The sequence below is a fragment of the Pelodiscus sinensis genome, chromosome 12, assembly GCF_052426305.1.
Source record: "Pelodiscus sinensis isolate ZL-2025 chromosome 12, ASM5242630v1, whole genome shotgun sequence".
NCBI lineage: Eukaryota > Metazoa > Chordata > Testudines > Trionychidae > Pelodiscus > Pelodiscus sinensis.
The window spans coordinates 1,858,114-1,884,156 of record NC_143063.1 but is presented as its reverse complement, the minus strand read 5'-3'; the positions used below and the strand labels follow the sequence as shown (position 1 = coordinate 1,884,156).

Below are 26,043 nucleotides of genomic sequence, written 5' to 3'. Positions count from 1 at the left end.
CTGCACCAGTCCATCTAGAGGTTTGCCGTTTTACAGCAGGCAAGGCACACGGCACCAGCAGAGCGAGTACAAATGAAACCCTCCATAAGGGACAGGCTGGCTGGTCCCACCACACTGGCTATATCCGCATCTCCCCATCGGGGTCCTGGGCAGGGTCCCAAGGGCAGAGCAAACCCTCAGGGGGCCCCACAAGGTTGACCTGGCAGAGGTCACTGTGGCCACCCCACAAGTCATGATCCTGAGGGGCGGCAGACGAGCAGCTGAGGAAGCCCTCTCCCCCCGAGGGAATTCACGCCGCAGCTGTGGGCCTGCTGCAGTACGCACAGGGACAGAACCCCAGTGAGCACATGGTGGGGCTCCCTGCCCCAGCAGCAAGCCTGCTTGTGTACACCCTTGACTGCTGAGCCCTGGCTGGCGGCCGAACGCCCCCCGAGGCAGAGACGGGGGCAGGCCAGCTTGCCTGGCTGGGGTGGCACGAAGGTAGGAAGACGAGCAGAATGGGGCACTAAACGCACCCCAAAGCTAGGGACCCAGCAGACACCGGGGAGCAGGGCCGTGCGGACCCAGGGGGCGGCCAAGCCCCTTCCAGGCAGCGCCGCATGTGGCCGAGCCGCCACGTTCTGCGCAGAGCTCGGGCCTGCAAAGCTGCTCTCCCGCGGAACTGGCTCTGCGCGCAGGAGGTGAAAGCGCCAGCTGGGGGTGGGGCAACACACGGCACCCATGACACAGGCCTCAGGTGCCTGAAGGGGTGCAGTGCAGCAGGACTGGGCTTTGGGGTCCCTTAAACATGGCCATCTCCCCCTTTCCTCGCAGCCCCCTTCAGATCCTCCGTGCCGAGTGCCCCACGACAGCCGCCCTCAGCACACGTCACACAGGGCGTGCGGACAGCGCAGGCAGGGCCATGCTCGGGGACTCGCCCGGGAAGCCACTGGTTCTGCGCAGCTCTGGACCGCTAGCTTGCGCCCTGTCGCCATGAGGCTGGGCACTGGCGGCTTACAAGAACAAACAAAAAAAATACAAATATATATAAAAATTTAAAATGAGACCTCAGAGGGACATAACCAGCTAAAAACATATAGAGAGGAGGAACACACACATCCAGACTCAAACATTAATAAAAGCACGAGTAAAAAGGGTGGTTTTAGCCTGACACCGAAACAACGCTAGCGTTGGCGCCATGCGAATATCCCGAGGAAGAGAATTCCACAGCCTGGGAGCAAAAGCTGAGAATGCCCTGTTCCGCGTAGATGTTAATCTTATCTCCACAAGTGGGGGAACACGAAGCAAAGCCTCCCCAGCTGACCTCAATCCCCGGGCAGGTTCATATGGGAGAAGACGGTCCTTCAGATACCCTGGACCCAACTCATTTAAGGCTGTATAGGTCATAACTAAAACCTTAAATTGTGCCTGGAAACATACCGGAGGCCAGCACAGCTGCCGAGGCCCTGGCATAATGTGCCCCGCATAACTAGTGTTAGTTAAAACTCGAGCAGCTGCTTTCTGGACCAGTTGAAGTTTCCGAAGGCTCTTTAGAGGCAGCCCCACACAAAGTGCATGTCAGTAATCCAGTCGGGATGTAACAAGAGCATGGATCACTGTGGCCAAGTCATGCTCATTCAGTAAGGGTCGCAGCTGGCCGATCCAATGAAGTTGCCCAAAGGCATTCCTGGCCACTAAAGAAATCTGATTTTCAAATGTTAAAAAGGGTCCAGGACTCCAAAGCTGAGCACGTTTTCAGGGGGAGAGTAACCCCGACTAGAACAGGTGCCATGCCACATTCACGCACAGATGGCCTCCTGATCCACAGGACCTCGGTCTTATCTGGGTTCAACTTCAGCTTATCTGACTTCATCCAAACCATCACTGCCTCCAGACACCGATTTAGATCGGTCACTGCCACCTGGTTCTAATGTCACAGGGAAATAGAGTTGGGTGTCCTCTGCATATTGATGGCACTGTCCTCCAAAACTCCTTATGACCTCTCCCAGCGGCTTCATGTAGATATTAAACAGCATAGGGGACAAAATGGAACCTTGCGGGACCCCACAGCACAATCACCATGGGGTCGAATAGCAGCCCTAGCTCCACCTTCTGAAAGCATCCCGACAGGTAGGACCGGAACCATTGCAAAACAATGCCTGCAATACCCAACTCCGCCAGGCGTCCCAGAAGGATATCATGGTCAATGGTATCAAAAGCCGCTAAGAGGTCTAGGAGAATCAACAGGGATGCACTCCCCTTGTCTATCTCCCAGCGTAAATCATCTACCAGGGCGACCAAGGCTGTTTCAGTTCCAAAACCAGGCCTAAAGCCAGCCTGAAATGGATCTAAGTCTGTTTCTTCCAAGAAAGCTTAGAGTTGCAGCACCACTGCCTGCTCGAGTACCTTGCCCAAGAAGGGAATATTAGCAATTGGGCGATAGTTAAGTCATGTGGGTCCAGGGAGGTCTTCTTGAGTAATGGTTTTATCACGGCCTCTTTCAAGGCAGCAGGAAACATACCAGATCTAAGAGACGCATTAATAATCCCCTGGACCCAGCCAGTCATCCCTTCCCTAGATTTAATAATAGTAGTGCTGGACAAGCCCCAGGCTCAGGCAGCTCCCTCTTTTCTGGCTAGGCTCTGGTGCCCAGCCCCACAGCACTGCAAGCACCAGCCCAGGGAAGCTGTCTGGTTTCTGGACGGAGGAGGACTGTTTTTCTTACTACCCGCCCCCCGACACACACAACCCCATGCAGGAAGCCTGCAGAGCCACCCCCACGCATGGAGGAAGCCTGCAGAGTCACACACACACACCCACCTCCCCCATGCAGGAAGCCTGCAGGGCCCCCCCGAACACACACACACAGACCCCGCCCCATGGAGGAAGCCTGGGGGAGCCCCTTCCCCATACACATGCAGGATGCCTGGAGAGCCCCTCCCCCCCACACACCCCACCCACCCCATGCAGGAAGCCTGCAGGGCCCCCTCACCCTCCCACCAACAGAGCAGCACAGGAAGCCTGCAGACGCTTTGCCGAAGGAAGTGGTGTGCAACTGAGCAAGGCTCAGGTGGTGCGTTTACACGCAGGCCAAACCACCACAAACAGCAGCTTCCTGCAGCTGCTCCCCAAACTCCGACCCCCCAGACATACCTCAGCTGCAGGGACGCCTGGATGCAGATGACTGGGGGGAGGGGCAGGGTGAGCACTTGGGGAAGACCAGGTCACAGAGGGCTTGGGGCCAGGATGAGCAGTCGGCCCGGCCCGGGGGCACAGCAGTGCACAAGGCAGGCAGCCCAAGCAAGGCTGCAGAAGGGGATGGAGCAGGCAGCTTCGAAACGCCTCCAGGCACGTTCCCGCAGCAGGGCTGCTCATTCCTGCTCCTGTGGTTCCCGGGCAGAAGGCCTGCAGGCTCGATAGCCATGACCCCTGGCTCACAGGCACCGGGCAGCATGCCAGGGGGAGAGCAAGCTCGCCAAACTACTAGGGTCTCCAGCATCAGGGTGAGCACAAGCCACAAGGCAGCCTGCCCTTGGCTCTGCAGCCATCCGCCCCGCAGCGTCTCTGGGGCTGCCGCGGCGGCGGCCTGGGAAGCCAGTAGAGCAGCAGGGAGCAGAGCTTCCGCGTGCCCCTCGCCCGTGGGTCAGCCAGCGAGGAAGGAGCATGTGACATGCTGCACTCTTCCAGAGCTGCCTCTTTGCTGCCGCGCAGGGATGTCACCATTTCAACGCAGCAGCAGACGGTGACACGCCAGCCCCTGGGGCGCCAGTGGCCATCCCGCACTGCTGGCCCTGTACCAGAGCCCGTGGTGCAGCAATCGGATCCCTGGGAGTGGTGTGCGTATAAGTCGGCTCCGGTCCTGCTCCCAACGAGCTGGCTGCTGCCCCGTGCCACGGGCTCTGCAGTACAAAGCCTACGTTGCTGAGCCTGCGCTGTATCAGAGCCCGTGGCATGGGGCAGCAGCCGGCTCCTGGTGCATAATGGCTCCGGGTCCCACTCCCAGGGCACCAGCTGCGCTGCGGGCTCTGCAGCTTACGCTTTATACCCCAGAGCCTGCAGCTACTGTAACCGCTACTGCTTTTAACAGTTACAGTGGTAACATTCCTGGATATGGGTCGCCAGGGCTCTCATAGCCAAGAAGGCAAATGGCATATTGGGGTGCATTAGGAGGAGCATTGCCAGCAGATCCAGAGAAGTGATTTTTCCCCTTTATTCAGCACTGGGGAGGTCACATCTGGAGTATTGTGTCCAGTTCTGGGTCCCCCACTACAGAAAGGCTGTGGACACATTGGAGAGGGGCCAGTGGAGGGCATCCAAAACGACTAGAGAAGAGTGAGGGGGGATTTAACAAGCAGCCTTCAACTTTCTGAAATTCTCAGTGGGGGCAGATGGCAGAACAAGGAGCAATGGTCTCAAGTTGCAGCAGGGGGAGGTCTAGGTTGGATAGTAGGACAAACGATTTCCCTAGGCGGGTGGGAAGCACTGGGCTGGGTTCCCTAGGGAGGGGGTGGAGTCTCCAGCCCTAGAGGTGTTTAAGTCTCAGCTTGACAAAGCCCCGGCCGGGTTGATTTAGTTGGGATTGGTCCTGCCTTGGGCAGAGGCAGGACTTGATGCCCCCTGAGGACTCTTCCAGCCCTGGGGTTCTATGATTCCTACCGCCATGGGACAACTCCCACTGGCTGTGCGCAGAGGCCGCATTCGCCTTTTACAGGGTCGCCTGGACAGAGATGGCGTGAGCGAGCAAGTAAAACAGAGAGCTTGAGGCCGAGGATTCTCCCCCAGCTCAGCCATTGCCCCTGCTACCCTACACGCTCTGTCACCGCACCCTGCTGCAGTGCCCCCACCTGTCAGACACGGGTAGCTCCCAAGGGCGCTGGGGCCAATTCTGAGCCCACCTCCATCCAGGTAAGTCCCAGGCCTCGGTGGGGCAAGAGGGATGCGAAGGGAGGAGGACCAGGCGGCGCGACTGCGGTGTTATAAGGAAAGCCAGACCCTGCGCTCTGGTTCACAACGATTCTCTGGCCTTCCTGGCATGCAGCTTGCAGCGGGTGACTTTAATGAGCCGTCTCTGGAACAGAACTCAGGAGACTCCAGGATCGGAGACCCTGGTGTAAGACCAGCAAAAGAAAGCGGGCACAGATCTGTTCCAGCAAAGGGGAAAACCTTCTCCCACTGTTTATTGGACACAGTTGGAGGCTACCACAAGTTCATTGGCGCAGTCTTGTGGTAGCCCACTTGGCTACTCCGGTGCCAAGAGATCCCGGAGGCATTCAATAGAGGAGCTCTCCGCACCTGGCGGGTTTGGCACAGAGACGACGAGATGGGTGGGAAAAGGCTCTCTCCCCGGTGTGTACATTTCACGTGGCTGTGTGTATGTTCTCCTGCTAAGTGGGGCCTCCCTGGCCCAGGCTCGGCTGCAGTCTCCTGCCCTCATTGAGGGCGCTCGTGTCTGACGGACTCACAGAGCGAAGCAGGAGACACCCAAGCTCTGCCAGCACACCAATAAATAAGCCAGCTGCAAAGCGCTGTGACGGCATCCCCAGGCAGCGGAACAGAACCAAAAGGAGCCTGGAATCTCTTGACTTTTAGACAATTCAGACCGGGAAGTGGCTCTTCAGCAAGCGTGGCTGGAGCAGGTGGGTGGGAAGGGTAGGAGAATCCCTGCACGTGGAGAAAAGACGGACTTCAGGCAAGAAACAGGAACCGACCAAACCCAGATCTGCGCCCCTGGGCAGTTAGTGCGTGCCTCAGTGGGCTGGGCAAAACGGCCAGGGACTTCATAGGCCGGGGACCATCGCCAGGGCAGCAGCCAGACGGACAAGCAGCCGCCAGGTGAAGTGAGCCCTGCCGCCGCCGCCCGTGGGATGAACTGCTCTGGAACGAGAAAAGATTCTGTGGCCAAGGCCGACAATCCACACGACCTCACACAGCATTAGCATCAAGCCAGCTAGGGACGCACAACAGAGTAAAACATGTTTAACTGGGGATGGGTGGGTGGGGGCCGGAGTAGCCCAACCCATGGTGCACTCCCCAGCCAGTTAAACATAACTGGTAAGCATTACCCTGTAATGGCACTGCTTACCGATTAGCCATTACATCCGTACTACCAATCCAGCCCCTCTGACCCGCACACGAGCGCTAGGGGGTGACACGACCAACCCGGGCCCCTCTGACCCGCACACGAGCGCTAGGGGGTGACACGACCAACCCGGGCCCCTCTGACCTGCACACGAGCGCTAGGGGGTGACACGACCAACCCGGGCCCCTCTGACCCGCACACGAGCGCTAGGGGGTGACACGACCAACCTGGGCCCCTCTGACGAGCGCTAGGGGGTGACACGACCAATCCAGCCCCTCTGACCCGCACACGAGCGCTAGGGGGTGACACGACCAACCCGGGCCCCTCTGACCTGCACACGAGCGCTAGGGGGTGACACGACCAACCCGGGCCCCTCTGACCCGCACACGAGCGCTGGGGGGTGACACGACCAATCCGGGCCCCTCTGACCCGCACACGAGCGCTGGGGGTGACACGACCAATCCGGGCCCCTCTGACCCGCACACGAGCGCTGGGGGTGACATGACCAACCCGGGCCCCTCTGACCAGCACACGAGCGCTAGGGGGTGACAAAGCAGTGCTGCTCAGCCAAAAGGACTGAGCTGGGAGGAAGGAGGCACCAGGAAGCCAGTGGCATGGCTAGATGGCTCTGGGGTGGGACGGAGCTGCAGGGTCAGATGAGACCCTTCGATGCCCCCTCTACAAGAGCAGTCTCATTGGCCAGGCTGGAGATCAGCTCCAAAGCCCCAGCAGAGCCCTCGTGCCGTGGCCCTGGGCCAGCCCCCAGCCCTTCCCCTAGTAATGGTGAACTCCTGGAGGTGAGCAAGACCCTTTGAGCTGTCTGTGGAGGCTCAGAGGGCCGCAGGAGAGAGGAGCCGCGGTTATGCTGGAGATCTGCAGAAGGCAGCCCGAACAGTTGCATTCTGGGCTCAGCCACAGCCTGCTGCCAGCGAGGCAGGAGGAAGCGTTTCTCTGGAGACTGGGCGGGGCCAGGGTCCCAAGTCAGAGGGCCAACATGCCGAATAAGGTCACTCCACAGCTGTGAGAAAGCTCCGCGGCCTCAGGCCCCACCACCTCCAGCTCCTCACCACAGGCTCCCGTTTAGCTGGAGGGGAGACAAGCTCTTCCAGCGGGACACATGTGCTGGGGCTCAGCTGGGGCTCTGAAGAGCCTACCAAAACCCACAGCCATGCTCCTTTGCCTTGCTGGAGGGCTAGAATCAGTCGCTTCCTACCAAACCTGCCTCCCCAGACCGTGGCTGGTCTCCTCCGGATGTGCACAGTACACCTTCCTAGCCTAGTCTGTCAGTTCTCTTTGCAACTACAGGCTGGAGATGGTCCCAGCAAGAACGGGTGTACACCACTCAACTGCCTACAATGCCCAAGACAACAACCGTTTAACACTAGAAAGGGTGTCCCATTGGAGCATCAGAACCCAGCATAACCAAACCAAACTCACACAGCTGGGCACCTCCTGAGAGCGGACCACAGTGTGAGCTGCCTTCGCCAGGAACCTCTCCGCTCCGGGGCCTGGGAACTGTAGGGCCGCGGCAGGGCGTGCCAGGTACTTTTAGAGCACTTACAGCTTGTGCGAGTCTCCCAACCTCCTGTCATGAAGCTGGGAGGCGGGTCAGCCTGACAGATTGAGGTGCACATGCCCACAGAAGGCCAGTCACACATTCCTCATTTTACTGGGGCCCTTTGTAATTCTAGAGCAACACAAACTTCCACGAGAAGACTCTGAGGAACTATTCTGTTCTCCCTCAAAAACCAACCATCCTCCACTCCACCTTATGAGGAGCCAATGGCCTAGAAACAAATGCGCATGTGATGGGAGACTACACAAACCAAACCCAAGAAAGGCATGGACACCAGTAACACCGTGGCTTTCCAAACAGCTCCAGTTCGAAAGACAACCGGGGTTAACTAGGGCACTAGGATGTCTAGGGAAACCCTCCTCAGCAAGCAAGATTCACTTTAACAAACAATGGAGTCTTTTACCCTAAGGAGAGGGCACCCAGTATGACAAGGAAACCCTCACCAGCCCACCCTCAGAGCAGCCTTACAGACTCATTTTGTCACTAGTGTCGTCACATCTCTCCTAGATCGAGAGGCTACTAAGAAGTAGTATTGTTCCTGGGTCCGAGAAACGACAATACAATGGAGGCAGCTGTGCAGTAAAAACGGCCTGTCTGTTGAGCACATACAGTGCCAAGTACAAGGAGGTTCTGACCTGATTTGATGCCTCTGGACACAGCTGTAATACAAATCAGATCCTCAGACAGTAAGTTGCGTTCAACAAGGAGGGAACATCCTCTGCAGGTCCCTCCTTGCAGAAGCAGGTGGAAATCTGTTCTAGCTGAGGGCCATATCCATTCAGGACCGAAAGGCAGATGTTTTCAGCAACTCTTCAGTTTCAAGTCCCCCTAACGAATGAGTGGGAAAGTCGCCCAAGTCAATGTCAAGGCCTTTCTCCACATACCAAAGCTTTGTCATTTCAGCATTTTCACTGGGCCTAATGGAGTGTGGTTTTGCTCCAGGCAGCAGTTGGCCCTCGGAAGGAGGATTGCAGAGGAAGATATACTGTGGTGTATTGATTACACACACGTACACACACACTCCATTCTAACCATGGAAAACAAAATGTAATGGTCTCTGCATCTTTTGCTACTCTGTCCCTTAATCTGTCCCTCCACAAAATTCCCAGAGCTGCCTGCACACAGGAGACATGGGAGGTGAATACATAAATCAAATCAAATAAAACCAGACATGTTTCCAGAATCATTAGTTTTCTGTGCTCCTGCTTTTTCATCTTACCAATGCCACTAAATAACCACCACCAGGAGGGCAAGTGGCTGAGACCAAACCACGCACTGCATGCACTTCTTAGAACAAACCTACAACCTCCTGCAGTGCCCCAAAGCAGACACAAGAAATCCAGTGCTTCTAGAGTGCCACACACACAGCAAAGCACATCACATGCAGTAACACAAACCTTCACTAACTCACACTAACAGCTGGGAGACCCAGGAGGGGCGTTAGTCCATTTTGCAAATCAGTAAGCAAGCAAGAAAAGACTGACGTTCAGATCATGCCTCTCAGAAAGGTACTTTGAGAAGGGCAGCTCCACTCTAACAGAACAGGTGCCATCACCTACAACTGGGTGGGATTCCACTGCAACACTGACACTTGGCATGATTATACTGGCTTTCAGGAGCTGACAACATGCCACACAGAAGAATCATTGCTTTAAAAAACAGAGAAGGAAACTGAGGCAGGCAGCTGCACAGTGTCACACGGCAGGGCAGCTAGAAGAGAGCCCAGGAGTCCCAACTCCCAACCCTGTGCTCCAGTCACTAGGCTTTCTTGACTGTCTGGGGTAACAGCAGAACAGTTGGGGTACCCTACATTAACTCAGGGCACCAGAGAGCACCTGTCCAAGTGGCAGCAGCAAGCCCCCTCGATTGGGAGAAGCGGGTCCTATGAGTCTTGCTTTGCATTTCACTCCCTTGTCCTACGTTTGCTCCCCATGAAAGGAGGCATGCTCTTGAGAGGTACTAGGAGATTCCCAGAACAAGGTCATTGACAGCACTCAGGAAGGCGGTGGAGGGGGAGAAAGTCCCAGACTATTCCAGGAAACAAGACACCATCCCTGAAATGACTTCACAGCAGGGAGGGCTCCCACTCTTTCCCTGCCTTAGGTCTCTGACAATCCCACTGGGACAGCCAGCCCGGCCAATGGAGCTGTTTAGGAGCGAGGCGGGGGGGGGGGGGGGGGGGGGAGGGGAGGGCTTCCTCTCTCCCTCAGCCCTAACAGATTTCCTACAGCAGTGCCTGCTCACTCCACAGTATCCTCAAGCAGGCCAGACAAGTCATTTCCTCTCTCTCCACTTGCTACAGGGCATCCTGACTATGCCAGCTGGTCGGATGGGAAAACCCCTTCGGCCTCTTTTTGTGGCCTCTTCCCAGAAGAAAGGGCACAAACTCCTACTTCTCATTTTCAGGTTTCCCAGACCCTCCCTTCTTCATTTTTTTCCTGAAGACATCCAGACACTAGAGACTATAACCACACCAGCCCAAAACCCGGCTCAGTCCTTCCCAGCCAACCACTTGCCCTGGAGCGGGTTTACACCACCCCAGGCTACTTTTGCCGGAGCTGACCCACCCCCAGACAGGCGGCAAGGGAGGACACTCAGGCCTGCCGTAGAGGCCTCTAGGAGAGCCAAGGCAGAGCAGGGAGGGGGAGGCCAGGCCAGGCGCTGGCAGCTTTCTGCCTGGCAAGGGCCCTGTGCCCGGCTGGCTCTGCTGGGCCAGGCGGTCCGGTTACAGCGCCCGGGACCGGGGTGCCGCTGAGAACACGGGCCCGGGCCCGCAGGGAGCAGCCCACGGACACCCCCACGGCCCAGGCTCACCGCCCCCGCGCCCCCCCCCCGGCCCGGACTCCCCGCCCCCACGGCCCCCCCCCCCCCCCCTCCCCCCCCCGCGCCCCCCCCCCCCCCCCCGGCCCCCGCCCCCCCCCCCCCCCTCCCCTCCCCCGACCCCCCCGCCCCGGCCCCCCCCGGCCCGGACTCACCGCTGTGCGCGCTGAACCAGCGGGGCGCGATGTGCAGCGCGTCGGCCAGCGAGGCCCGCGGGCCCAGGTAGAGCATCCCGTCGCCATGGCGACCGCCTCCCGTCTCCTGGTAACCGTTGCCATGGGCGTAGGTGGAGTCCGCGGCCGAGCCGCCGCCGGCCGGGGCCCGCTCGGGGTCGGCGGCCGCCCGCGCGTACAGGCCGAAGGGCCCGGCGGCGGCGGCGGCGGCGGGGTCCATGCCGGCCACCGAGCTGACGGAGCGGCTGCGCAGCCCCATGGCGCCGCCCGCGCGGTAGGGCCCGAAGGGGGGCGGCGCGCCCGGGGGGGGCACGGCGCTGTCGTCGCTGGAGACGCCCGGGAAGGGGTCCCGCGCGCGGCCCGCGCTGCTCTGCTTGCCGCCCATGGGCTCCGCGGCGCGGGCAGGGACGCGGGGAGGCGGCGACGGCACACTAGGAATTAAAACCGCGCCGCGCCGCCGGCATGGCCCCCCCGCCGGGCCCCCGGCCGCGCAGCCGCAGCCGGAGCCGGGGGGAGGGGGTGGAGCAGGCGGGGGCCGCGCGCCGCGGGGGAGGGGGAGCAGCGAGCAAAGTCCGCCCGCCCGCCTGGCTGCGAGGCCGGGGCCCGCTAGCACCCGCAGAGCCGACCCGCGCGCGCGCCTGACTCGGGGCCGCAGGGGGCCTGGTCCGTGGAGCGAAGTCTCCCGCCGCCTCGCTCGCGGCTGGGGCCAGCCGAGACAATAGGGGCCGCCCGCGCGCATGCGCCGCGCTTCGCTCCGCCCCGCCCGCATTAACCCCTTCACTGCCGGCGGGGGGGGGGGGCGCTGTCGCCCAGGGCCGGTGCAATGACGGTGCCTGTTGCAATACACCAGTGTCAGAGCCTGAGTCCCAGAGCCTGCCAGGAGCCCTGGGCACAAGCAGGGCTGGGGACCTTGCTTGGGTTGGGGGCTGCTGAGCCACAGGAACATCAGTCAAGGGCGGCCGCAAGTCCAAAGAACACCCCCCCCCCCGACTGAGAAGGAGACAGACACTCCCCATGGTCCCCTTGCACACCCGTGCCCCCAGGCTGGTAGACTTTGTGGAGGGATGGCGGAAGGGCTGGAGCACCAGTGCAGGCTCCCCAGTGCTGGGGAGGGAGAGCCCCAAGCTTCAGGGACCGGATCCGCCTCTGGCCCCCAGGCCTTAGATTCCCTACCCCTGCCCTGAGCTATGTCAAGTTTAAGATCCCCACTACCACGACCCAAAAATGTTTGGAGTCCTGTGGCACCTTATAGACTAACTGAAGTGTAGGAGCATAAGCTCTCGTGGGCAAAGACCCACTGCGTCAGATGCATCTGATGAAGTGGATCTTTGCCCACGAAAGCTTATGCTCTGACACTTCTGTTAGTCTATAAGGTGCCACAGGACTCCTCGCCGCTTTTGCAGACTCAGACTAACACGGCTACCCCTCTGATACTTGACACCAAAAATGTGTATTATTCTAACAGAAAGGACAACGGCAATAGAAATAATAAAGTTGTATCATTTGCATCTCTCCCAGTACATAAGTGAAAATGTGCGTAAAAACAAGTAATTTTTTTGTATTTAAAGGCCCCTCTGAATCTGAGGCCTTAAACTGTAGTTAACTTGTGTGTCAATCCAGCACTGCGACTGTACTGTACTGATACACAAGAGAAAGGCAGAGTCCTCATATGCTTACCACATTTCAATAGGTCAGGTAGGCAAAGGAAAGATAAATATTTCAATTTTAAAGTTGGGACATCGCTGAAGCATAGACAAACGAGTAGCTTTCCTCATACAGGTGACCTGGTTCATTGACTTCAGTGGATCTGCTCAATTGCTCATGTGTGTAATGTTATACATGTAGAACTTTTCTGATCTCTGGAGCAGAGACTGTATTTTGTATCTTGCACACAGAGAGCACACTGTCAGCTCTTAATAATGATGCACCCAGCCCATTGGAAAAATGTCCTGTCCTTGTGCACTTCCTCCACACTACTGGAGGCTCTAATAGCTTCCATGGTAAGGAAGTTTTTCAAGTTGTACTTGAAATAATTCCTTTCCCTTCCTGTCATTTACACCATTTGAATATTTGTAGATTATCATCACGTCCTCCCTTTGTCCATGATTGTGCAATTGACTACAAAATTCAGTGGCGTGCCACGTGGATGTAAAGCTTTACTCTTTACTCATCTCATTGCAGAGTTTGAGGCCTGAGATTGTAACACACAAACAGAAAAAAACCAACAACGGTGACTTGATATGGTAGAGTTGAGTGAAATAGTTTTTACTTTCTCAGCGTTCTAAGTGCAACAGGGCTACACTGAAAAGTTCTCAAAGCAGCAGTAGTAGGAACTTTTTAGAATATGATCATCAACCTAATTCACTTTTCACTATTTATATGTATTGCTTACTTTTTGCATTTAACTTAGCTTCTGCTAGGAAACGGACTAGTCAGTTTTATTTAAAGTTATTTCCTAGTTAGTTTTGCTTTCAGGTTCTCAAAATGTTATGGTTTTTTCCAAAGTTACAACATTGATTTGATACTTTGAAACTTTACTATGGAGAAGAAAAATTCTGCTTTTAATCATATTCATTTGAATGAAGCATGCATAGAAGAGTTTCCTTACCTTGTCAATTGTTTAAAAACTCAAGTTTAACACAGTACTGCACTGTGTTTGCTTTTTGGGGGCTCTCTGCTGCTGCCTGATTGTGCACTTCCATTTCCAGATATGTTGTGACTGTGTGGTTGACAGCTCAGTCCCTATCTCAGGCATTTATAAAGTGGAGGTTCTGCCACTGACATGAGTAACCCCAGTAACCTCACCTAGTACAGTACAATACACTGCCACATTTGCAAGATCCAGGATGTGAGCCCTGGTATGAATTTCAGTGGGACTACTCATGTAAGCTAAACAAAGCACGTGGCCAAGTGCTTGCCAGACTGGGGCCATTGCAAGGGCATGGCAACTCGCAGACATGACACTACTTTGTATTTGTAAAGGCATTTTGTAACACGGGCGTCACACGCTACTCATGGCTCGCTAGGAAATGCAGGGCCTGTCCCCCCCCCCCCCCCCCGGGAGTCTTGGGCTGAGGCACGTGGCCGCACAAGTAACAGCTGCAGAAGAGAGCGTGGGAGCCGGACAAAGCCAACTCGCTGCTGCTCCTGCCCGAGCTGGGGGGACGGACAGACAGGCAGGCAGGCAGGCAGGCAGGCAGCGGGGGGGGGGGGGAGGGCACAGGCAGGCAGCTGGCGGGGAAGAGCCTCGCGTTTGGCAGCAATCCCCGCCCCGCCCCTGGGACTACAACTCCCAGCAGGCCTTGCGCTTCCGGTCGCACCGTACGCAGCCGCGCCCCCTGGCGCTGGGGCGGCGCAAGATGGCGGCGCGCTGGAGCAGCGAGAATGTGGTGGTGGAGTTCCGGGACTCGCAGGTAACGAGCCCGCTCGGCCTGGGGAGCAGGGCGCATGCGCCGCGGGCTCCCCTCCCCCTTCTGCACCCCCCAGCCCTACCCCCCCCGAGCCTGCACACCCAGCCTGAGCCTCCCCCTTCTGCACCCCCCCAGCCCCACCCCCAACCTCCCTTGTCCCCAGCCCCCCTGCATCCCTGCTCAGAGCCCCCTTCTGCACCCCCCAGCCCCACCCCCCAGCCCCCCCCCGCACCTCCCTCTGCTCCCCACCCCCCGTCCCAGCCCCCCCCCGCATCCCTGCTCAGAGCCCCCTTCTGCACCCCCCAGCCCCACCCCCAACCTCCCTTGTCCCCAGCCCCCCTGCATCCCTGCTCAGAGCCCCCTTCTGCACCCCCCAGCCCCACCCCCAACCTCCCTTGTCCCCAGCCCCCCCCCGCATCCCTGCTCAGAGCCCCCTTCTGCACCCCCCAGCCCCACCCCCAACCTCCCTTGTCCCCAGCCCCCCTGCATCCCTGCTCAGAGCCCCTTTCTGCACCCCCAGCCCCACCCCCCAACCTCCCTCATCCCCAGCCTAGCGTCCAGAGCAGTCTCTGTTGGGGAGCCCAGCCTGCCATGGATGGGGCTGCTCTGGCAGGGGCTGGGAGCACGAACCCCAGTGGGCTGGAGCAGCTCCCTGCCCAGAACCTGGTTAAGTGTTAGGTCAGCTTAACCAGGATTTTCCATCCTTTCTTCCCCGTAGACATTCAGGAGTGGAAGGGATCACAAGAAGTCATCACGTCCAGGTCCCTGTACTGAGGCAGAATCAAATAAATCCAGACCGTAGCTGAGAGTTGTTTCTCTAGTCCCATGGTCACCAACCTGTCGATCACGATCGACTGGTCGATCCTGGAGGCTCAACCAGTCAATCATGAGGCTTTGGGGGCCCCCCCTCGCTACCCCCCCACCCCCAAGATTAATGCTGCAGTGATGCTACCTCCAGGGACTATGGAGGTAGTGTGGGCTTCCTGCGGGGTCGCAGGGAGTTTTGTAGCTGCACGCCAGGCCCCAGAAGTGCGTGGGCTGCTCCCCCTGCCCCCAGCAGCCGGCGTGGTACCTAAAATGCCGATCTGTCGCGCGCTGGGGACTTTGTTCCCCTGCTGCCTTCCTGTGCACAGGGGAATGGGTGGGGCTCCAGCTGCTCAGGTGGCGCGTGCTGCCATGGGGAGCAGAGGAGCAAGGCACGCGCTGCCCGAGCAGTTGGGGCTGGCGCAGTCCAGGACTCCCCCTTCCCCTGTGCAGGAAGGGATCAGGTGTGCTATGGACCAGCATTTCAGGTACTGCACCATTGTTTGGGGGACGAAGTAGCAGCCTGTGCACTTGGTGTGTAACTGCAGGATCCCGAAGTACCCTGTCCCCTCCCCCCCACCCAACCCCCCTGCCCCGACACCCTGCCCCCTGCCCCCACCAGCACAGTTGGGGCCACATTAGTGAGGTTTGGAGGGGTTGTGTTTTTGTATCTCACTTGTGTGGCCCCGACTGACTTTTCTGTGGGTCAGTGACCCCTGACTCAAAACAGGTTCCCTGCCCCTCTCATCAATAAAGACAATGCTGAAATCTTTTGAGTTTGGCAGAATATTTTCTTTCAAAATGAAGCCTGGCCAACAAGCCCCCAACTGGGGCCAAGCGCCCATCTGGCCACAGCATCATAACACTCCTGCACCCCCCACTGCGACCCTAAATCTGAGCCTATTGTACACTGGAACCCCCTGGCCTGAGCCTCTCACATCCCCAAACTCCTGCACCCCCACATTCTCAGTCTTCGGCCACAACACTCCTGCACCATCCACACATCACAAATCTGTGTCCTGAGCCCCTCACACCCCCAACCCAAACTCCTGCACCCTCACATCCACAAGCCTGTGGCTTGCTCAGCACCCCAACCCTCCACCTGAGCCCAACATTCCCCAGCATGGAGCCCCCTCCCTGATCCAGCATCCCCTTCTCCACCTCCTCCTGCATCCAAATTCCTTCCCAGAGCTTGCACCTCTCACCCTTACCCACACCTAAATCCCTCATTCCCACCCCAGAGCCCGCACCTCCTGTCTCCACCCAGGGAGGGTACGGCTAGGCTGCAGGAGTTTTTCCGGCAAACACGCTCTTTTGACAGCCCCTGTATTCCTCGTTCCACAAGGAATGAGGGGGCTTCCGAAAGAAGGGGGTTTTCCGACATTTGTCCCAGTCCAGACGGGCCAAATGTTGGAAAAATCTCTTCCAACGCAAGGATCGAAAAAAGCGGCAGTGTAGCTGTACCCTGAGAGTGTATAAGGGCTGGGGATAGCAAGTGATGGAGAGAAGGGGAACAGAGAGGGCAGGGTCTCAAGGAAGGGGTGTGATCTTGGGGAAGGTTGGGGGTAGATCTTGGCTTGTCCTGACATTTAAAAAGTGATCTTGGGTGTAAAAAGATTGGAGACCGCTGCTCTAGTCTGTTCTTAACAACCTCCAGTGACAGATGCCTAGTTAATTTGGTGCAGCACTTACCTACCCTGACAGTGGAGAACTTTTTCCTGATGCTTAACAAACTCTCGCTTGCTATTCAAACCCATTACTTCTGGTCCCATCCTTAGTAGTTAAGGAGAATGATTTCTCACCCTCTTTAGAACAGACTTTTTTATAGTTGGAGGCTGTTACCATGTCCTTCCCAGTCATTTCTATTCCAGACCAAACAAACCCAATTTTCTCAGTCCCTCCTACAGGTTGTGTTTTCTAGATCTTTAAAACATTTTTCTAGGTCTCCTTTGGCTTCCTCTGGTTTGTCCTCATGTTTCTGCAAGTTTGGCGCCCACAGCTGGACACAGGATTCCAGCACACCTGCTAACACATCAGAACGGTTACCTGTTTGGGGCAGCAGTGTGACTTTATTGACTGTCATTTAGATGGTGATCCGGAGTAAATTATTGTGGATCCTTTTCTGCATTATTGCTTCCTAGAGAGACACGGGGGCAGGGGGAGAAGAGTTGGTTTTTTTAATTGGATACATTCCTCTTGAGAGAGGCAAGTTTTCAAAGTACGCAGAGCTCTGTAAGAGCTCTCCCACCAACAGAAGTCTCTTCAGTAAAAGCTCTCTTGGCTTTCAACGACAACGCTGCAAAGTCCTTTCTAGGCAGTCACTTCCCGTTATGCAGTTGATTATTTCTTCCTAAGTGTAGTACTTTCCATGGGCCTTTCTTAAGTGTCGTCTGAATTATTTCAGAACATCTCTCTAGTTTGAAGATCGTTTCGAATTCAAATTCTGCCCTCCAGAGTGCTTGCAACCCCCCTCCTCCTGCAGCTTGGCACTTTTGATGCCGTTGTCCATCTTATTTTTGAAGGTATTGAATAAAATTGGACCCAGGACAGATACCTGTGGTACCCCACTTGGTGTATCTTTCCAGTTTGATTGTGAGCCATTGATAGATAACTCTGTGCCTCCGTCTTGTAGTAGTTTTGTCTAGGAGCTATTTCTGTGGTTGGTTTGAGAGACAATCATATGAGACAGTAACAGCGGCCTTACTAAAGTGGAGATATAGTCACTTATAATAAAATCATACTTCTGGCAAGAATATTTTGTCTGCTATTGTTAACAACTGAGATGCCTGTAATTGCAATGTTAGAGAGAACTGTTTTCTTCTTTTGGTGCTGTGTAGTCACATCCTGGGTCTTCCTGGCAATGTTGTTTGTGAGAGGCCATCATGTAGCAGTAGGGAGAGAGAAATGTGTTTTTAAAAAAAAAGGAAAATGTAATTGCAAAACCAGAGAGATTGGCAGGGATACTCAGTCGCAGGCGTGTTCCCTGAAACGGCTTTTAATTCAGTTGTCGAAACCTTTTAAAGCGGACTGTCCCTTTAATAAGAACTTGCTTTGAAAAAGCTCAAGTGAAGTAGAATAAAAGTGTGAATAGTAAGTTAGTTACCTGGGAATCAGTTATGCTTCCCCCGTCCCTGTTTAATCGGTTAATGTTTAGCTGGTTAACTAATTAAATGGGATTTTACATCCCTCGTGTTCTGGGCTTTGGTTTCATGTTTTCTTCCAAACTTCTAGGTAAGACACACTCCTGCCCTTTCTCGTTCTTACCACATGCTTACCCCTGGTTTACTTTTTAACTCTAGGCTTGCCTGCCTGTCCCCTTCACTTAACTGCTGGGTGAGAGACTCACTTCCTCAAAGTACTTTTTCTTTCTCCTGGAATTGCTTTTGGGACAGTTGTTGCTGGTTTCAGTGTTAGTGACCATCAGAGCTACGGCCCTTGCAAGGTGATGGGGAGCTAGGCCTGGCTGCAATCTGTAAAATCGTGGTGAAGGGAAACGAACAAGCAAGTTGCCCTGTGGAACCTGGCTGCTTTCCTCTACTGTACATCTCTTGCTCTTAAGGTTCCTTTCATGAACTAGCAGATCTCTGGCGATACTCATGGGAGGCAATGCACTTGGATTCATTTCCTTGAAGTCCTTGTGTGAAAGTGTAGTGACCATCCAATGTCTGAACAGCCAGGACATCTCTGTGCCTGCTACGCAGCACGTTTTCAAAACTAACTCCCAGCCTCTGTCGGCAAGAAAAAGAATATTTGAAGCTGCACTTTGTTGCTGTGCACCCTGTGTTTTGCTGACTGCATGTGTTATGAACACTTAATTGAGAATAACTTTGTATTGTTTCAGCTCAATTGCTGATCCTATATATACTTACTCCCCTTATTAAGGGAACCGTACCAGGAATGCTGGTACAGTAATTACGCATTTAACACGTGCCCGCTTAACACATTTTCGCAATAGCACGATTTTTTTTTTTAGGGAACATTTTTTAATAACATGACCGTCCACGAAAAAAAATCAAGTGGCGGACTACTTCGTGCGGTGGTATAAATTGTGAAAACAGTAGACTTCCGATAACCCGGCGTACTAGGAGGTACTATAAGGCAGCTGTGACGGATCTGCCGGGACCTGCACTGCGTCCAGCGGGGGGGAGGGTCGGCGGGGAGTGGCACGGCGAGCGGCGAACTGAATGTGCAATTGAACTGAAATGAGTTGGGTTTTCAGTCCTCTTCCTTGCAGGCCGGTTTCTAAGCTGAGGATTAAAACCTAACCTATAAGAATGGCCGCAATGGGTCTGTCTAGCCCAGTGTCGCATCTGCCGACAGCGGCCAATGCCAGGTGCCCCCGAGGGAGTGAACAGAACCGGGAATCATCCAGTGATCCCTCCCGTCTCCCATTCCCTGCTTCGGTCACACAGAGGCCAGGGACACCATCCCTGCCCAGCCTGGCTAACAGTCATTGATGGCCCTGTCCTCCGTGAGTCTATCTAGTTCTTTTTTTGAACCCTGTTAAAGCCCTGGTCTTCACAACCTCCTCCGGCGAGGAGTTCCACAGGTTGACTGTGCGCTGAGTGAAGAAAAACTTGCTTTGGTTTGTGTTAAACCTGCTGCGTCTCCATTTCATTTGGTGACCCCTAGTTCTTGTGTTACGGGATGGTCTCTCAGGCCAGCTGCGAGACCCACTGGTGGATTTAGGAACTGGCGCTGCCTGGTCTTGGTGGAGAGGCAGGGGCTGGCAGGCCCCTTCACCAGCACTGAACAAGCAGGCTTGAGGATGGGCCCGTGTAGGGAGGGCCGTGTGAGAGCTCTGCTCACAGCAAACACTGATGCCTCCTCGCTCTTACTGAGTGCTTCTCCGCGGGCTTTTCGGCAGCGATCCTGGGGGCCACTAGCCCCACGTGACAGCTGGGGAAGCTGAGGCTCAGAGCGGTGAAGTGGCTTGCCCAGGCGCACTCTCCAGACCCGCATCCCGTCCACGTGCTAGCCTCACTGCCTCTGTAAAACGGCCAGCGCCCAGGTGCTGGACCAGCAGCCTACGGACACATGCCCCCTAGCGCTCGCAGCCTGTGGCGCTCACACAGCAGCCTGCAGTTGACACCAAGGCTGTGGAAACTCCAGCCCCGGCCGAGAGTTCTGCCTGTGTGAGCAGAAAGCCGTGTGGCAGGGTAGCACCTGCAGTGGCCGCACGCCACAAGCCTGTGCTGAGCTTGGAGGAGGTTGCAGTCTGCGGATCCGCTGGTCCAAGGGCGTATAGGTTCTTAGCAGGTTGTCAGTGCAGCCCAAAGGCAGGTTCAAATCAGCTGATTGCTGTGCCAGGCAGCGGGCTGGGCTAACTAGGGAGGTAAAAGGCTGACTGGTAGGGAAGCCTGCTGGTTGACCAGTAGGGGCTGGGGCAGCTCCCCGCCCACCGTGACTTGTAGCGGTGACAGTCACGTTTTTATATCCCTGGCGCTACGCAAGTGACTAGTCTCTGCCCTCAGAGTTTAGAGCTTGTGCAAGAGTGGAAAATCTAACTGCCCACTTCCTGCCGGGCAGGAAGCAGTCGCTGCTGGGCATCCCACACCAGGGAGGAGGGCAGGCTAGGAGAAGGGGCTTTGTGCGGGTGGCAGAGCAGGGAACCTTCGGGGGCGGGAGAGGAATGTGGCCGGTGCTGGTGGCTCCGCATTCCTTTCAACACACTGCCACGGGAGCGTGCCTGTCCCGATAAGTGCTCACCCTAATGACGGGTAGCCCGGGAATCCAGTCGAGAGGAGATCTGTCCTGGTTTGCTCAGGGCCGCGTGCCGAGAGATCGGGCGACGAAGACGTGCCGCTCAGCGGACACAACCAGTGCTCTCTATTCGGCAGTGAGGTTCTTGTGACCGCTCCAGGGGGAGGGGTGACCACGGGGCCCCAGTGGTTCACAGGACGGGAATGGGCTTTTGGAACAAACAGCATCAAGTGGCTTTCCTGGGGAATATCTAGCGGGAGGCGAATCTGGTTAAGCAAAAGCCCAGCCTTTCGAAGCTCGGGGAGGTACCCGAGGGTCAGGCCAGCGTCTGCTGATCACCTGTTACTCGAGACGCCGATCAAAGGGCCAGACTGTATCGGGGAAGTTTTGATGCGGAATCTGTGCCGGTTGAGAACCTGAACCCCCTGGGGAAAGCCCCGGGGTAGGTTCTGAAGGACTGACACACCAGAGCCTTTGTTGGAGGTGGGAGGCTGACCTCTGAGAACCTCTTTAGCATCCAAACCAGTTTGTTGTGAGTCTTTGAATGTTTCCTCTGGAAGGCTTTCACCTTTGCAATAAGGGGGCTTGCTTATAACTCGCTGTGGGGTAACTTGGGACTGCGGGCTCTCCACCGAGCGAGCAAAGCGCAAACCCCGGCCTTTAAGCCTTCAAAGGAGGGGAACCAATGCAGCGCTCTGCCCAGGAGAGGAGACAGCCGAGGCGCAGGGAGCTGAAAGTGGGTGCCCTGGAGGGACGCTCGGAGGAGTACAGTTCGCTTGCCCTGAACTGTGACAGCAACATCACGCGGCACACGCTCCTCCCTCCGTGTTTGCAGTTCTGAGCTGCTGTCCAGGACCACACGGAGCCCTGGCTGGGGAGGGCCCTACATGTGGGAGTGGAGTTACGTTCTGAGCAGCCGGGTTTGGAGAAATGGCTGAGCCCCGTACTGCCTGAGGCCTGAACTTACCATCCAGCCAACTGTGATCCGTACAAAGCAGGGAGGGCAGCCGGTGCGACACTGCTCCTAGGTTTGCCGGGCAGGCAACAGAGCGACACCGGTATGTGTCCTGGTGTCTCTTCTGTTGTCCAGTTAGTAGCCGTGAAGCCGACCAGAGCCTTGTTCATTTCATTTGATGCTGCTTGGCACAACGCCGGCTGGCTGGCTGCAGGCTAAGGAAGTTGGCCCATGTAGTTTTATAGCCAGATCATATTCAGAAGCTTTGCAGTCGCGAGCTAGAAGTTTTTTTAATTACATTGAAATTATATGTAAATGGATGGCTTAGGCCCTTGGCTTTCCAGATACAGCTTCCCACGCACGTGAACATAGATGTCAGCTTTTCAGATCCTACCTGGTTTTCTCTTCCTGCAGAATTGTATCTGCCACTCTTGTTCTGCGTGAGTGTCCTGGAGGGACTTGGGCCGCGTAGGCCCATCACCAGGGAAGTCCAACTCTGCTCTCTTAGCCGGTTTCCGGGTGTGCTGGCTGGCCTAGCGCAGTGTCATGCGGGTTGCAAACGGGGTCCCTGCAATAAAAGCAGGGGGACGATTTTAAAAAGCTGCTTCACAACAGGAATAGAATCCCGTGAATACTCCTCAGTCTGGACCGGGCTTCGAGGCTTCCCCGGTGCTGCGGGAAATGGAGCGAGCTCAGAGCTTGCAGCTGTCTGTCCCAGCTCCCCGAGGTCAGCCCCCAGCTCAGCTCCCCGTGCCCGGTTCTGTGAGCCGCGGGGCAGATCATTCTTCCATCCCTGGGGCCAGCCGAGCTTTGCGTCCCCCCTCCCAGCCTGGGCCTCCGTGGAGCTGAGGGCGGGTTTCCATCCTGCGCGTGGCTGTGTAGCCGAACTGAGCAGGGTTTTCTCTCTTTGGCAGGCCACTGCAATGTCCGTGGATTGTCTTGGGCAGCATGCCGTGCTGTCTGGGTGAGTGTGGCGCCCTCCGAGGGAGATCTCTGGCAGGAGGCCCATCCTGGACGGGAAAGCGAATGTTCGGTGGGAGGAGGGGAGCGGAATCGCTGGCTGGGCCGCGCGCGGTGCCAATGCGCGGGAGGGAAAGGCACAAACGTTCACCCAACTCTGCTGCTGCGGCGGAGCCTGGGGAGGGCTGGGGCGCCGGCGCGGCTGAGCCTGGGATTCTGTTGGAAGTGCGGATCGCCGGGGGGCATCGTTCATCCATGGACTCCTACATGGTGCCAGTGGGCAGGAGGTCCTGGGGTGGCCTGTTGGCCCCCCACCGGGTCAATCCGTGCACTACAGTTACCTACTAACCGAGTGCCCTGGCTTGTCCTACCAGGGCTTTCCAAAGCCCATCCCCCACCCCCGCTGGCTGTTGTGTGGGACCCTGGGGCGTCACTTCCTTGGGGGGCTGGGCATGGCCGAGGAACTAGGGGGTGGCCGGAGAGCAGCTGCTCCTCTGGACATTGGCCCTTGCCTTGCCTTGCCTGCCCTCCGGACCCTGCAGGCCTGCCGGAGGGAGAAGTGGCTCTGGCGTTTCCCTGAGTGGGCACCGCAAGGCCAGGCTCCCAGCAGACACGTTGCTCTTTGCACAGCGTGGACCCCGGTGCTTACGCCCTGGAGATCTGTCCCTCGGAGGCGGAGGGCTAGACGGCCCCAGGCTGTTGGGGGGAGCGCCCATCCCACCAGTGGTGTGGGGGACGTGCCGCGGCAGGGTCTGCAGTCCAGTCGCGGCCGGAGCGATACCCTGGCATGTGCCGGGGACAGGGAGCTTCCACGGCACCGCCTCCCTCCTGCACTGTGGCTCCGGGGAGGCTGGGCTGGAACCCCCGGCTCTGCCTGCGCTTTGCTCCCACCTGCCACGTTCCTGGGGGCTGCGTCCTCACTGCCAGCACAGCCTGCTGTCTTCCACGCGAGAGCCGTGGCTGCTGCCGGCCCCGATGTGCTCCATGCTCCTTCCTCCCCCGGTCGGAGCAGAGACGCCGTCTGTGGCTACCGGCCCCTCCAACTGGCAGCCGCGCGCCGCTTTCTCCCCCACTGCGCCCCGTCTGCACAGGGCAGCTGGCAGCACCGGCCCAACGGGCTCCCGCTCCCACAGGCACGGTTGGCTTTGCACAGCTAGCAAACCTCGGGGGGGCGCGTGGCGTGGCATCTGCCCTGCGCCCCACCCACAGCCAAGCCCATTGCCAGGCCCCTGTCCGCCAGCAGGCCCTGCGCATGCCTGGCTCCCCCGCAGAACCTACGTTTGAGGGCGTAGCAGGCACTTCTGAGTGTGCTAACGCCGGCGTGCAAAGGGAGCCCAGCCCGCTTGCTCCTCTTGGCCGCGCTGTCCCGGGCCCAGCACGGCTGGTAGCTGGCGGTACCTGTGCCCCTCGTGCGTCTGGTCCTCCGTGAGTAGCTCCAGCCTGTCCCACGAGAGACTGTACCAACCCTGACGCCCTCTGGTTTCATCCCTCGCGCCATGGCTCCTCCTGTCCGGGACCCCTGGACTCGGCCCGCTTCCCACACAGGGGCCGAGGGAGTTCAGGGTTTGCGGGAGTCGTTCTGACCTGTGCTTCATCAAAGGCTCCCCTTCCTCGCGGCCTGGGGAGCCGACTGTGGCCTGACCGTGGCTTCGGCCAGTCAGGCGGCGATGCAGGCTCTGAGCGTGTGTCTGTGTGTCTGTGTCTGTGTCCGTGTGTACACGCGCCTTGCAGCCGCCGCTTCCTCTACATCGTGAACCTGGACATGCCGACCGAAGGGCACCGCAAGATCTCCCGCCAGAGCAAATGGGACATCGGGACCGTGCAGTGGAATCCGCACGACAGCTACGCGCACTACTTCGCAGCTTCGGTGAGCTCCCCGCCGCGCCTCCGGGAACACCCCGGCCTGCGCTTGGCTCCGCGCCAGTGGCCCTTGGCCTCCGAAGGCCAGCGGGGCTCAGCGGGGCAGAAGCCCTGCCCATGTGGGGGGCTGCACCGCGGCCCCACCCGCCATTGCTGGTAAAAAAGTGGCAGCACATCCCCTCCCCCGCAGCGTGGGGGCTACCCAGCACGGAGGCAGGAACGCTGCAGTCCCTGCCCTGGCACCCCGTGAAGTCTCCCGTGGTTGTCAGGGCTCCTTGGAGACCGCGGGGCTGCCCTGCCTGGGGAGCTGCACCGGGGGCGGCCCTGTGGCTGTGCACGAGGGGCGAGACGCTGCCACGGACGTGGGCGCAGGTCCCGTGGCAGAGGCGGTTCGCCCAGGGTCGCTGGAGCGGGACGTATTGCTTGGGCCCCGCCTGTTCCAGGGCTCCTCTTATTCCCCCCTCCGCCCCCGGGGAGTCTCAGCCCTTCCTCCCCGGGGGGCGAAGGGACCTGCGGCCTGGCCATTCGCTAGGAGCAGCCCTGCCGCCCGCCAGCAGGAGCTGACAGCCTCGCGTGGGGGCTGCTGGCCCCATCCTGCCGCTTCCGCCCCACGTGAGGCCGCAGCCGAGGTGGAGCGGCCCGGCCCGGCCCTGGCAGAAGGGGGCTGGAACCTCCCCATCCCCGTCTGAGCAGTGAGACCGGCGGGTGACGCAGGCGTCCATCCCTGCTAGTTAGGAGACGCGCGCAGGGCACGGCCGTCGCTCTCTGGGGCCGGGGCAGGAGGCCAGAGACTCCAGCTGAGGTCCTGAGGTGACCCCGACCCCTCTGCAGAGATGCCCAGGCCAAGTTCCAGGGTTAACGGGATTCCAGTGCCTCCCCGATGCCTTCCCCTGGCCGTGGGCTTCCCCTGTCCAAAGCCGCGTGTGGCCTTGCCATGCGGGGGGGGCAGGGAAGTGTCGTGGCCCCGCCTGCCCCAGGCTCTGTGCTGTTGGGGGGCCTCTCGTCCACCCGATCCCGGGTCACCCTGGTCCGAAGGGGGAGGGGTTTCTGAGCAGGCGTGGGGAGCGGAGCCCGGGGCTGCCGCCCGGGGGAAAGGCTTGGCCCTCAGTCTCCGGGAGTGCGCTGGAGCCAGGGCATCGGCCCAGCGTGGCTGGCTCATGAGGCTCCCACCCTTCCCTCCCAGGCGGAGCAGAGCGTGGCCGCGGGGAGGGGGGGGCCCTAGGACGAGGGGGGGGCCCAGCACTGCTCTGGGGCCTCCCTGCGCCTCATTGCCTCCCTCTCCTGGCAGAGCAACCAGCGCGTGGACCTGTACAAGTGGAGGGACGGGGCTGGGGAAGTGGGCACGTCGCTGCAGGGACACACGCGGGTCATCAGGTAGGCGACCGCAGAACCCAGCCCCTCCGGGGCGGCGCGGGGGGACGCGGGGCTGCCTTCCCCGCGGGGGCCCAGAGTCAGCACAGCCCCGTGGCTTGGAGAACTTAGCCTCCCTTGGCCCGCGCCCGACCTGGAGCCTGCCCTTCCCTGGCTGCAGCAGGCACCGCTGGTCCCGCTGGCCTGGTGGGGGGCGACGCGTCTCCGGCGGCAGGGGTTCCGCGCCATCGAGGGAGCAGGGCGCGGCGGGCTGTGCGCTGAGCCCTGCCGGGCGGGGGCTGCCCTGGATGGCTGAGCCAGCTGCACGTCGCCCGGCAGGGAGGGGAGCGCCGCGGGGGCGGGGCTCGTGCTCT

The 26,043-nt window shown here is 58.3% G+C and overlaps 2 protein-coding genes across 4 annotated transcripts in view; one reads left to right on the top strand and one right to left on the bottom strand.

The window, feature by feature from the left end:
- Positions 1 to 11,374, bottom strand: part of ZNRF1 (zinc and ring finger 1) — a 39,108-nt gene extending 27,734 nt beyond the window's left edge. Inside the window, exons 1-2 of one of the 2 annotated variants that reach the window (XM_075940697.2) lie at positions 10,610 to 11,374; positions 5,124 to 5,640 (exon numbers count right to left, since the gene is read on the bottom strand). In XM_075940697.2, coding sequence (XP_075796812.1) covers positions 5,594 to 5,640; positions 10,610 to 11,366 — 804 coding nt within the window. In that variant the 5' untranslated portion in view covers positions 11,367 to 11,374 and the 3' untranslated portion in view covers positions 5,124 to 5,593. Of the gene's footprint in view, positions 1 to 5,123; positions 5,641 to 10,609 lie in introns of those variants that run through there. The other variant, XM_075940696.2, reaches the window with a different exon arrangement.
- Positions 11,375 to 13,888: 2,514 nt separating this feature from the next.
- WDR59 (WD repeat domain 59) overlaps positions 13,889 to 26,043 on the top strand; it is a 38,649-nt gene continuing 26,494 nt past the window's right edge. Inside the window, exons 1-4 of one of the 2 annotated variants that reach the window (XM_075940670.2) lie at positions 13,889 to 14,040; positions 22,414 to 22,463; positions 24,191 to 24,326; positions 25,608 to 25,693. In XM_075940670.2, the coding sequence (XP_075796785.2) occupies positions 13,987 to 14,040; positions 22,414 to 22,463; positions 24,191 to 24,326; positions 25,608 to 25,693 (326 nt within the window). In that variant the 5' untranslated portion in view covers positions 13,889 to 13,986. The remainder of the gene's footprint in view (positions 14,041 to 22,413; positions 22,464 to 24,190; positions 24,327 to 25,607; positions 25,694 to 26,043) is intronic. The other variant, XM_075940669.2, reaches the window with a different exon arrangement.